Source organism: Glycine soja, chromosome 5, assembly GCF_004193775.1.
Source record: "Glycine soja cultivar W05 chromosome 5, ASM419377v2, whole genome shotgun sequence".
Taxonomy (NCBI): Eukaryota; Viridiplantae; Streptophyta; class Magnoliopsida; order Fabales; family Fabaceae; genus Glycine; species Glycine soja.
This window is the reverse complement of record NC_041006.1, coordinates 38,960,059-38,972,182: the sequence shown is the minus strand read 5'-3', so window position 1 is coordinate 38,972,182 and position 12,124 is coordinate 38,960,059. Positions and strand designations below refer to the sequence as shown.

General features: G+C 35.7%; 1 protein-coding gene across 1 annotated transcript; it reads left to right on the top strand.

The window, feature by feature from the left end:
• The first annotated feature begins 168 nt into the window (after positions 1-168).
• LOC114413154 (protein ACTIVITY OF BC1 COMPLEX KINASE 8, chloroplastic-like) lies at positions 169-10,785 on the top strand. Its single transcript, XM_028377386.1, has 21 exons — positions 169-697; positions 947-1,082; positions 1,986-2,152; positions 2,405-2,525; positions 2,666-2,766; positions 3,033-3,131; positions 3,783-3,893; positions 4,003-4,082; positions 4,212-4,281; positions 4,819-4,892; positions 5,010-5,079; positions 5,195-5,283; positions 5,825-5,949; positions 6,796-6,876; positions 6,960-7,020; positions 7,129-7,183; positions 7,268-7,366; positions 7,478-7,567; positions 8,195-8,254; positions 8,368-8,495; positions 10,314-10,785. The coding sequence occupies exons 1-20, from the start codon at positions 233-235 to the stop codon at positions 8,482-8,484; spliced, it is 2,271 nt and encodes a 756-aa protein (XP_028233187.1). The 5' UTR covers positions 169-232; the 3' UTR covers positions 8,485-8,495; positions 10,314-10,785.
• The last annotated feature ends 1,339 nt before the right edge of the window (positions 10,786-12,124 follow it).

Below are 12,124 nucleotides of genomic sequence, written 5' to 3'. Positions count from 1 at the left end.
ATTGGTTTGATTTGATAAGAGAATCCACATTCATTAGAACACGTAAGCATAAAGCGTCCAAAGAAGTCCTTTGTGGCCACCAATAACCTTCATGGCCTCATCTTTTTCTTGCCACGTGTCCTCCTTATCACCACCCCCTTCCCACTCCTTTTTCTTTTTCAACTTCACTTCAACTCTTGCTCTTCCTCTTCTCACGCGCAATGAAATCTAGGTTTTGAGTTTGATCCTGTCAATGGCTTCCTCTTCTTCTCTACTCTTACTTGAGCTCAAATTTCTTGCGCCGCAAATTACCCCCAAACGACGCCGTTCTCTCTCTAGATTTTGCTCTCAGAACTCCAGGTACAATGTTGCTCTCCGTACGCGAATCCGCGCCTTCAAGGAAGAAGGTGCCGTCATTGACAGAGTGAACGACGTGAAATGGAGCGGAAACGGAGTTGCCGCGAGCGAATACGGTGCTAACGGCTCCGTTAACGGTTACGCGAACGGCGTCTCGGGCGTTAGGGAGAGTGAGAATGCGAATGGAAGCTTGGTGAAGTACGTGAACGACAATGGCAATGGCAATGGTGTAGCGGCGGAAGTGGTTGAAGATTCTGCAGAAGCGTCAAAGCGGATGGAAGATGGAAGAAAGAAGAGGTTGGAGGAGATTGGTAAAGAGGAGGCCTGGTTCAAAAAGCAAACTGGGGAAGCACCAATTGAGGTATGAATACGAGTGTATTTGTTTGTACAATGTTAATTAGGAGTGAGGAGATCTTCAGGTCAGTGTGTATATAGAATAACATCTGTTAAGAGAGGTTAATTCCTTAAATGAATCTTAGTACGTACTCCAAAGGGATTAGTCTTTGGCTCTCAATTTGAGGATACTCTGGGTTCACATAAAATGTTGATTAGTGTGACTGTGTTGTTAGATTGAATGAGTGAGAATAACTTGTGATTTTCTTTTTTGCAGGTGGCAGTTGCACCTGGAGGTCGCTGGAGCAGGTTCAAGACTTACTCGATGATCCAGAGGACGTTGGAGATTTGGGGATTCGTTATAACGTTTATCTTCAAGTCTTGGCTGAATAATCGCAAGTTCTCATATAAAGGTTTGTTGTTTTGCTTGGCATGGTGCAAATGAGGTGTTCATGAATCTGCTGAAGTGACCCTTAGAATACTTATTATGGGACTTGGGAGGCACTTGGGCTCCATTATATGTTTATTTTATGGATTTGATAAACAAATGCAGAATGTATTCAATGTGTTTTCTATCAGTAGTGGATGCTGGAATCAGTAATGCTAATACTCACACAATTAAGCATTTTTTCCTGCATGTTAAAATTCTAATATTATATTTTAATGGGCAAGCATTTGAGTAATTGCAATCATATAGCATCAACAAGTAATTTTAACATATGGTAGAGAAGTTTACTTTTAGCTGTAAGCTGTGTGGGAAATGGAAACTAAGAGCAATCATTTAAATAGGGAGTATCTCAGCCCTGTGTACTTTACTATTTTCTTATTCACCATTTGGTTCTGCAATCATGGAAGACTTGCTTTTTTTGGTATTTTTGTGTATTTATTCTTCCTGTTTGCCACTTGTTACTTATATGTTATAGTCACAATTTAATAATTTAGTTGTTTTTCTTTAGCTTTAGAATCCTGCTGGGTCACTATATGCCTTTAGAGTTTGGATCTAATTTGATGCTTATCATGCATATGAACTTGAAGTATAAAAGTTTATAAAGTATGGCAGGTTGGTTATGCTAGCCAGAGTTGATTCTTGCTATGCTATCTATGCCCAAGTGCATGCTTGACCTCAAGAGTTAATCTCATTGTTATGAATTTATCATATTTATCAAGTTTGCCTGTTTGGAAATCATTTCCTGACAACAACAAATAAACCTGTTAAACACAAAAATTGTGAAGTGCTTTTTAATTTTTATTGAATTTTTAGGAATTTCAACAATGTGACCATTTGTTTTTTATTGACGCAAAGAGATTATTTACAGGAGGAATGACAGAGGAAAAGAAAACCTCAAGGCGAAAGGCCCTTGCCAAGTGGCTAAAGGAGAGCATTCTGAGATTAGGTCCTACATTTATCAAAGTTGGTCAGCAATTCTCCACAAGAGTGGACATTCTTCCACAAGAATATGTTGACCAGTTGTCTGAACTTCAGGTTGAATTGGAGTTTTGGGTTGAACTTATAAGATTATTTCCTTGTGTTGTGCTTATGTTATATTTCCTTTTTTTATCTAATTTTTTGTTTTTGGTATTTATAATTTCACTTGGAGTTTAGAAAGCTGATGATAATAATTTTGAGACACAAACACACACACATTCACAAAAGAAAGAGGTTAAATTGAGAAGTTTAAAACATATTAAGGTTTCATTTCTTCAAAGCCTAAGTTACCTTATTTTTTGGGTTCAGGATCAAGTTCCTCCATTTCCCTCAGAGACTGCTATAGCTATTGTCGAAGAAGAACTTGGAAGTCCTTTAGCTGGTGTCTTCGATCATTTTGAGTATGAACCAATAGCTGCTGCAAGTCTTGGTAATTAATGTTTTACTGTATGCATATCTGTAACAGTAAATGTTCAATCAGAGAAGGGAACCCAATTAAATGTACTTTGGCTTTAGGTTTAATATTTGATTAGAAGAAAGGAACGGCGAACATCTTTTTCCCCAATGCAGGTCAGGTTCATCGTGCAAGATTAAGGGGACAGGAGGTTGTTGTTAAAGTGCAAAGGCCTGGTCTCAAAGCTCTTTTTGACATCGATCTTAAGAACCTGAGGGTCAGTGGTATAAGCATTTCATATAATGCTTGCCCTTCTAGTGTGGTGTGCAAATGTGATATAACTCTTTGATAATTCTATCACTTGCTCCTTAACTTATCTTCTTATTTTTAGTAACCTTGCAGGATTGACAAGTCGTTTTCAAAAATTGATCTGTTTAATTTTTTTTTTCCTTGTATGAAGGATTTTAATAATAGGACTTCCTGCCTGTGAAGACTTGCAGAATTGATAAAACACTGATACTTGGGCCTTTTTTCCCCCTCCAGATTATTGCTGAATATCTTCAAAAAATTGATCCCAAATCAGATGGTGCAAAGAGGGACTGGGTTGCTATTTATGATGAGTGTGCCTCTGTTTTATATCAGGTGATGATTTTCTGGAATCTTGTTGCACTCTTAGGTTAGATGAGATCAACAGAAGAAAATTATATGTGTTTCTCCATCATAAAGATGTCATTCTGCTGTAGTGAATTCAAATATAAAGATTGCATAGGGTGATCACAATTCATATTGAGTTTGTCAAGAAGCTGGCGTTGCTCTTTGAAATTCCATATGGGGAAACCAATGAAGTTCCATTTGGTCATGGAAGATTTCATAGCAACATTTTAGTTAAGATTTCTTAAGGTTGATTACGAGGCTCTTATTTTAAACAGAAAGTTGTTAGTTTTGACAGAAGGAATAAGGTGGCAGACAATTTTACCTGGCTAGGTGATGGAGTAAAATGGCAAATAGGGATTTTTTGTTTATAGGTGTAATAATAATGCTTCAGTAACAGCAAGAGTCGTGTTTGTTGAGAATTTTGTGTCATAAGTTGTTTTCTAAAACCTTGAACAACATTATTGCTTTTCAAGTATTAGAGCTTAGCAATGTATAAAGGGAGTCTTCAGCTAATTTGCAGGTTTGGAGGGGTTGATTTGTAGATCTTGTTCTTGTTTCAGTATGATGTTTTCATGTGTTTTCTGCACATCCTCAGCTTTATCTAATCCTGTTGATGTAACATGAATTAACAATTTTCAGGAGATTGATTACACCAAGGAAGCTGCTAATGCAGAACTATTTGCAAGTAACTTTAAAAACTTGGATTATGTGAAAGTCCCTACAATCATCTGGGATTATACCACACCACAGGTTTAGCCTTCAGTTATCATAGATAATATATAGAAATTATACATCTTTCCCATTTTTACTTCTGATATCTTTTGTATTTATCTACAATTTAAATATTTTTCCAATGCAGATTCTGACAATGGAGTATGTTCCTGGGATTAAAATAAATAAAATACAAGCTTTAGATCAACTGGGTCTTGACCGCAAAAGGTTAGTGTCATCTGAATTTCTTCAAGCAAAGTTACTATTGGCATTTTACATCATACTTATGTGCATATCAACAACTGATTATGGCATCTAAAATTCAAATTAATATAATGTCTGCTTGATCTTCTACAGGTTAGGGCGATATGCAGTTGAGTCTTACTTGGAGCAGATTTTATCACATGGATTCTTCCATGCTGACCCTGTGCGTTCTTGTTCTTTGAATTGCTGAGTGGTTTTTGAGTTGTCTCTCATCTTATGTTTGTTTGAGTTTTCTCTGTATTTCACTTCTAATCCAAACAGAGCATTAGTGATTCTTTTGGATTGTCTAGTAACTGGTAAATCGTATGGTGTAGCCAACCTGTTATGTTCACTATCTTTGAATTTGCTCTTATACTGCAACATTCAAGCATCTGTTACCCGAGGTACAAGAAACAATGCTGCTTGTGCCACATAGATTATCATCTGTTGTCTTGGGAAGCTTCCCTAGGGCTTATTCACAAGGGCATTAGATTAGAAGTAACTTCCTTACCATGATAAGGAATAGTGATTGCCAAGCATCCAAAACACTATTTTAGGAACTCATTAAAATATTGCCATGGCATGTCTTTTTTCCTTTCTCTGGGGAAGAAACAGTGTTAAGTGAGGAATAATGAATTTTCAATTTTTCATATTTTATGATTATCCCTCAAGAGGTTTGATTTGATACTTCTTGTAACTAATATTTACACTGTTCGTGCAGCATCCTGGAAATATTGCAGTTGATGATGTCAATGGTGGAAGATTGATCTTTTATGATTTTGGAATGATGGGAAGGTATGTTCTTTATCTTTTCTGTATATTTAGAATATGAATTTACAAGTCAAACATTTTACTCTTGGTGTGATTAATACATTTGCTAATTGTTGTTATGATTGGTGTTGCACCTTACAGTATCAGTCAAAATATCCGAGAAGGTTTACTTGAAGCTTTTTATGGAATTTATGAGAAGAATCCAGATAAGGTAAAGTGTAACTGTTTTTTATGGATGGTTTTCCATTAGGCCATGGAAAATCTAGCATGATATTCCGTTCTTGATTTTAAATTACTTACCAAATGAAGCTTGTGTACTGATGTAGGTCCTTCAATCAATGATTCAAATGGGTGTTCTTGTCCCAACTGGAGATATGACTGCTGTTAAACGAACAGCACAGTTCTTCCTCAACAGGTAGTTTATTAAATCCATTTAGTGGGAATGCATAAAAAATCAAAACACCTACATAGATTTAGCAGTAGTATTTCTATAAATCAATATCATTAGCAGTAGCTTGTTAATTATTGATTGCAATACCTGCAGAGGCTGCTTAAAACTATTTAAAGAAGTGTTGTGAATAGGAAATTCTAAGCCTTTTATCTTGGAAAAGGAAAATTTTGTTGATTGACTGGGATTTGTGCTTTTGAGTACATGGCTGTCCTGATTAGTTATGTCAAGAATATAGTGATCTTAGGGTTATCTCAAGTAGTAAGGATCAAACTGCATCAACTCAAAGAGTAAAAGGTCTCAACTTTTTTTCCTACCAAAAGAAAAAGGAATAATGATATTTATTTGAAAATTGTTACTGAAATTTTTTGAGTAATTGTTGATATTTTACGTTTATATTTTCTTCCCTCTATTTTATGGTTTAGAGATACATATCTGTACTGATTAGTTGTGTTAGCAACCTACTGCAAACTCTGACCTTGAGCTCTTCAACTTTAATTTTTTATAGTTTTGAAGAGCGTTTGGCTGCACAAAGGAGAGAGAGAGAGATGGCAACAGCTGAACTTGGATTCAAACAACCATTAAGCAAAGAGGAAAAAGTAATGAAGAAGAAAGAACGTCTGGCTGCTATTGGTAATGCACCTGGTCTAGTGTGTCTTTAAGTTTAGATTATTTGGATGTATGCATACAAGGATTATTGTTCATGAAATGAGTGAAGATAAAATTAGACAAGCTATAAGGAAGGATATATTGTTTGGGCTATTGGCTATGGGTTGTTAACTTATTATTTTATCCAGTAGCACTCAAGTAGGTCAGGTGAAAAGCAATACACAGTTCTATATACTTACGTTTTGAACTTGGATTTCCTGATTGGTTAAAGAGATTTTTTCATCTGTGAAGTTTGACATGACCTGGGTCAACTATAAGAATTTTGTGTGTGTTGTATTAGTGCAGTGCAAGTTTGGTTGGATGGAATGGATCATTCCTATTCCCATGCTTGGTTAAGTCATTGGAATGGGAATGGACATTTGTGTACAATTATGGGAATATGTATTCCATTACAGAAGTGATGGAATCCATTTCCATTTTCCAACATGTTTTAAAATTGGCCCATCTCGCCTGGCTTACCCATTGAAGTACAAAATCCTTTTGGGCCAATATGTTTGTTTTAGACAAAAAAAAAAGAAAAGAAATAGCTTGAGCTGACATGGGCCCTTCTCATCCCGATAGTTTGGTTGGCTCACATTGGGCCTGCCTCTACTTTTCTTGTATTTACTTAAATCATTCATGACATATGAAACAAAAAAGGGAATGAAGTCATCATTTTATTTATTTTCATAGCAAAATGAAACACATAGGAATAAGCATTCCATTACCATACCCATTTCATCATTCCATCAAACCAAACATGATTTAGTTCAATAACATTTTGCAATCCATAGGCTTTTCACTTATTCATAGCTCTCATACTTTAAACAGGTGAGGATTTATTAGCCATTGCAGCAGACCAGCCCTTTCGGTTTCCTGCTACATTCACATTTGTTGTTAGGGCCTTCTCAGGTGATTATTAAGAGTTTAATGCGTTACTCTTGCACATTCTATGCTTGTGACTGCAAGGTAACAAGTCAACATTGTTTTTGCAGTGTTGGATGGCATTGGAAAGGGCCTTGATCCTCGTTTTGATATTACTGAGATTGCCAAACCGTTAGTATCGTATTCATACTTTATAATTTTTTTATACCTTTTAGATATTAAAAGTTTTAAATTATATGCTTTGCATATCTAATATGACTAGTTTTCCTGGTCCTGTAGTTATGCTCTGGAGTTGCTAAGATTTCGTGAGGCAGGAGTTGAAGTTATCCTAAAGGCAGTCACGAACTTGTTCCTCCATGTTTGAATTCAGTCTAAGTCCTATGATTTCCTTTCTTATATCTTTCTTCTAAATGTACAGGACTTCAGAAAGAGATGGGACAGACAATCTCAAGCATTTTACAATTTATTTAGACAGGCTGATAGGGTTGAAAAGCTTGCTGAAATCATCCAAAGATTGGTATGTATTAGATTTTTGCTGATACAATTTTAGTTGTTTGTTTGATTTGTATTTTTTGTTCTGCATTTCTGTTATTCTAGATGACATCTTCCCGCCCTTATTCTTGCACAGGAGCAAGGCGATCTAAAGCTCCGAGTCCGAACTCTGGAATCTGAGAGGGCATTCCAGCGTATTGCCACTGTCCAGAAGACAATAGGAAATGTGAGTGAATCTGGCATCTGACTTAGTGAAATTATAAGTTTAGTTGTTTCTTGGTATTTGGTTTGAGAGATTGAGTCCATTTAATAGCCTGTTGTCATTTTTAGTAGCCATGCTTGCCCTTCTTATTTATTATCTAGCATCTATTGTAAGTAACTGTTGGCTATTGTGTGAACACACTTGCATTAGCATCAACTCATTAAATATGGAAATGAAAATGGATACCCACTTCCTGTTCTGACAATATAAAACTACATTGAATAAGCTTACCTGCCTTCAAATATTTGTAGTTCTCTTTTAATCAGTTTAAAAAAATTGGGATATTTGTGAGTGCCTTGCATGCAGGAGTATTTTCATGTGTTGTGAAGGCATGAATCATCATTTTTCAAATTACATAGAAAAACCTAATATTCTTAATTTTTTTCCAAGAGATTTTCAAGTGAATAATGGATGTACATAGTAAATTGGCTCTGGACAGTTGACAGAAGTATATTTCATTCACATACTTATTATAAACCACATGCATGATTTTTTAGAATCAATACTTCGGATATATGTAGGATGTGTGTATATGACCAAAGATGAAAAAAGTTGGTAGGATGATGCATATTTATGTTGCTTTTTTAATAGGCAATAGCTTCTGGGAGCCTAATAAATCTTGCAACAATTCTGTATCTTAACTCAATTAGGGTAAGCTGTTCCGATCTCGCTTATTTTTCTTGTGTTGATTTTCAATTCAATTAATTGATGGTCTGGTTGTAGTGGTACTTTTTCATTCCCAAGTTTCATGCGACCTTTTTCAGGTGCCTGCCACTATAGCATATGTTTTCTGTGCAATATTTGGTTTTCAAGTGCTCTTTGGCATTGTGAAGATCAAAAAGCTTGATGAACGGGAAAGGTTGATTACAGGGACTGCATAAGCAACTACTTGGTAATTTTCTTTTTTTTTTTTAAATTTTGGAATTGGATGTGACATGTTCATGTTATAATATGCAAAATGTGAATTAGGTAATCAAAAAGATTACTTTGCAAGTTTTTGACATTGCATTTTTCCGCATTATGGTATTTTTGTTTTTGCCTTGTGACCTGGTGGCTATGGGTTCTAGTTTTGCAAATATCCTCTCATTCTTATGGGTAAGGTTGTGTACATCTTGCTCATCCCAAAGACAAAGATGGAAGAGGCTGATGTAATGAGCTGTCCTTTTTCTGGTCTTTGTTTCTTCTTCCCTGCTCACAGTGGTTAAGGCTGTATACATTTGAGCCTCCTCAGATCAGACCCCATAATGGTTGGGAACCTTGAATTGGATGCTTATATATAATTTGGTCTTAACTTGAAATTTGATTTATGGTGAGTTTAAACATGCAACTTGAAATTTTAGATGTGAGAAAATGTTACTTGATGACATCACCCTGGTAATAAGCATACTGCATTATGACAGTGGCTAATCAACTTGTCCGTGTCACCTTTTGTAAACAGAGTTAACTATTCATGTGGTTAATAGTTTTTTTTTAGTACATATGACCATGGCCATTCATTGGTCTTTGAACGATGAAAAAGAATTAACTGGTAACGTGCTTTTAACTGTTCTTATTCTTTGATTTCTTTCTGAGATTTTAGTGTCATGACTCATGATAACCTTGAGACATAATCCTTCTAACTGAAGACAAATTCTCTTTGTTTTCCACTTTGGAGAGACATGAAATATGTGTCAGAATTCAAGTGAGTATGAAATCCCACATTGGGTAAGCATGGTTTAAGTGAGGACACTATAGGTGGAATGACCCATATGCTCTTTGTTTTAAGGTTTTAGGTCAAGATGTGGTGTCTAGCCTGCTATTGTGCTCTTTCACTTAACCCCATTAATTCAGATCTCTCTCCTTTGGGGCTCATCCTAGCTGCTCAACAAGTAGTATTAGAGTTGATTTTGTTTGGCAGAGGATTTGCAATGATTTCAGTCTTCAGTCTCAACCCAGTTGTAGATGGAGCATTTAAGAAGACTGAACTCATGGTTGGTATCCCCCCTCTTGAGGGGGAGCATACTAATATTTGGATATACACTTTGAGGGGAAGAATGTTGGAAATTCAAGTGAGTGATGAAACCCTATATTGGTTAAGAATGGGTTAGGCTGACGAAGACAAATTCCAAGTGAAAAGATTCATGTACTCATTATCTTAAGGTTTTGGGTTAAAGATGTAGTGTCCCACTATTGCAACCTTTTGCTTCATCCCTTAATGGAGATCTACCTGCCTTTTGGCTCAGCAAGATGTTATTTAAGTGGTTGCAGGATGTTAGTGAGTAACTGACAAATGCAAATTCTGATGGTTACCTCTTAACTCTTAATTTCTAGTCAAAGTATATTAATGTGGGTCTATGCATTCTAGTGTCTGTCTCGTTATTAGTAGGGATTTTGATTGGTTGGTTCTCTTCACCTTAATATGTAAGATACACCCAGGTATCTCAAATGTAGGGAAATTCAATTTTCATAAATCTTACTTCATGGTATGATAAATTAAAAATAATTGTCTGAAAACTCAGATTTCTTTACATCATATGTTCTTATGCAATATGGTGTTTGCGTACCAAATCTGAGCATCTGGGGTTACTCAGAAATCTGAGCATGTGCTAAATTGAGATACAATTCTGCTTAGCTGTAAATGGGTCGATATGTTTTGTAGTTCTTATTGAAACACTGTTTTGGGTCCTTGCTCCATGTACTTAAATCTTTCGTTTGATGTTGGCCATTGCAGATTTAGGATGGACATGCTGCTCATGTTAATGTCATGGTTACAAGTCAACCTTCGGGGCATCAAAATGACTAGGAGCTCAGAGTAAGAGCTAGCATCTTGGAATATATCAGCATGTGCTAAATCTTTATACTGGCAGGCATGCTGGAGGCTTCTGTTCTCATTTACTTCCCTAAAATGATTGAGCTGAGGTAGCCAATTGGCGAGCCACATTTTTGTCATTAACACGATCCCCCATGCGTTTTCATTGCTAAATTTTATTATCAAATAACATGTATTAGTGTTTTATTTTATTTTTTTACCTCATCCATATTGTAAATTTAATAGGCATTGGTGTAGATTGTAGCGTTTATTGTTGTAATCACCATATGGTATGGTGCAGCTTCCAATATAGTTTGACAGCGGGAAGCTTTGCTTGTAACTGACGTACATAAATTTATCCAATGAAAATGCAAATATAAGTATTTTCTATAAATATGTTGGATGTCAATTGCCCATGAAAATACAGTTTTTCGTGGTTATTGTTTCTTGTCCTGAGCATCTATCTTTAGGTTCGCTGTTGTGCACGAGCATGATGGGCCTTATTTTGACTTCAAGTTGCCTGTTTAATGGCTTCAAGATTCAAAATTATCTCTCCAGCCACCAAATTTTTACTGTTATCTAGTACTGGTTTCCTAACGAAACCAAATGATGAGTGTGATCCATGTAACTAATCTCACTTAGTAGGATAAGATTTTGTTATTGTTTTATTAATATTGGTTTCCTGGTTTGGGCCTTACCTTTGGTATATACATTTCCCCATTCCCCAATTTGTTAAATGTATTCTCACCCTTTTATAGTATGATGCACCAAGAATAATAATCATTGAAGAGATTTTTCATGGAAAGGATATAGAGTTCCATATGGTAGTAGATCGTAGCTTACTGGACATCTTTTTTATGACATCCATATGGGCATCTTCCGGGTAGCTTCATAACAATAGACTGAAATTTGCATTATGGTCTTTGTTTTTAAATAGTTACTATAAACAATAAATAAAAGTTATAGATCTTTTACAGTCGCCATTCGCCAATGTGGCTACCTTAGATTTAGACAAGCTGTAATGAATTCAACAACGTTAACACATGACAAGCTACGAAGCAAAACTACAACATCATCTGAGGCAAGGAGTTGGTATAGACGTAGTCTTCATTCTCAAAAACACTTTCTTGTGACTCACCACTTTCTTCCTTGCATTCACTGACCCTGCTTTACCCTGCTTTTCACAGCCACCTGTCTGCACGATTAAAATTAATCTAGTTACTCCAAAAAATAAAAACTTTGATCGTTAACCCTATTTACATCTCTATTTCACCATTATTTGTTAGACAATTTCATTACAATTGTATTTATTTTACTCCCATAATTAGATTAAATCAACCAATAACAAAACTATCAAGAGGTAGATGTAGATGAGAGATTCAAACTCACAATAGTAGCAGAAGTCCCAGAAGCCACAACTCCTTCACTGATTGCTTCCCCTTGAAAAACACATATCACATTGAAGCTAAACATCAGAAATAGAAACAAAGCAGGCATCAATATATTATTGGACCTATCTAGCCTATCAGAAAGCTGTATAGACTATATAATATATGTGTGATATGGCAAAGTTGAAAGGACTAGCTATAGCCTATTGTCTTTTATATAACAAAGAATTGAGGTTTCGAAAATTCACGCAACATTGACACGATATTGGTAGTTGATAATATTTATTGATATCTATGTATATTCAATCAAGGGGGTTTCAGCATTCTCCTTTAACCTGTCCCGGA

Coding starts and splice junctions, on each gene's coding strand:
- LOC114413154 (XM_028377386.1), top strand. CDS start 233: ATGGCTTCCTCTTCTTCTCTACTCTTACTTGAGCTCAAATTTCTTGCG. Junction 2,526..2,665: donor AATAGCTGCTGCAAGTCTTG/GTAATTAATGTT, acceptor TCCCCAATGCAG/GTCAGGTTCATCGTGCAAGA. Junction 5,284..5,824: donor GCACAGTTCTTCCTCAACAG/GTAGTTTATTAA, acceptor AATTTTTTATAG/TTTTGAAGAGCGTTTGGCTG.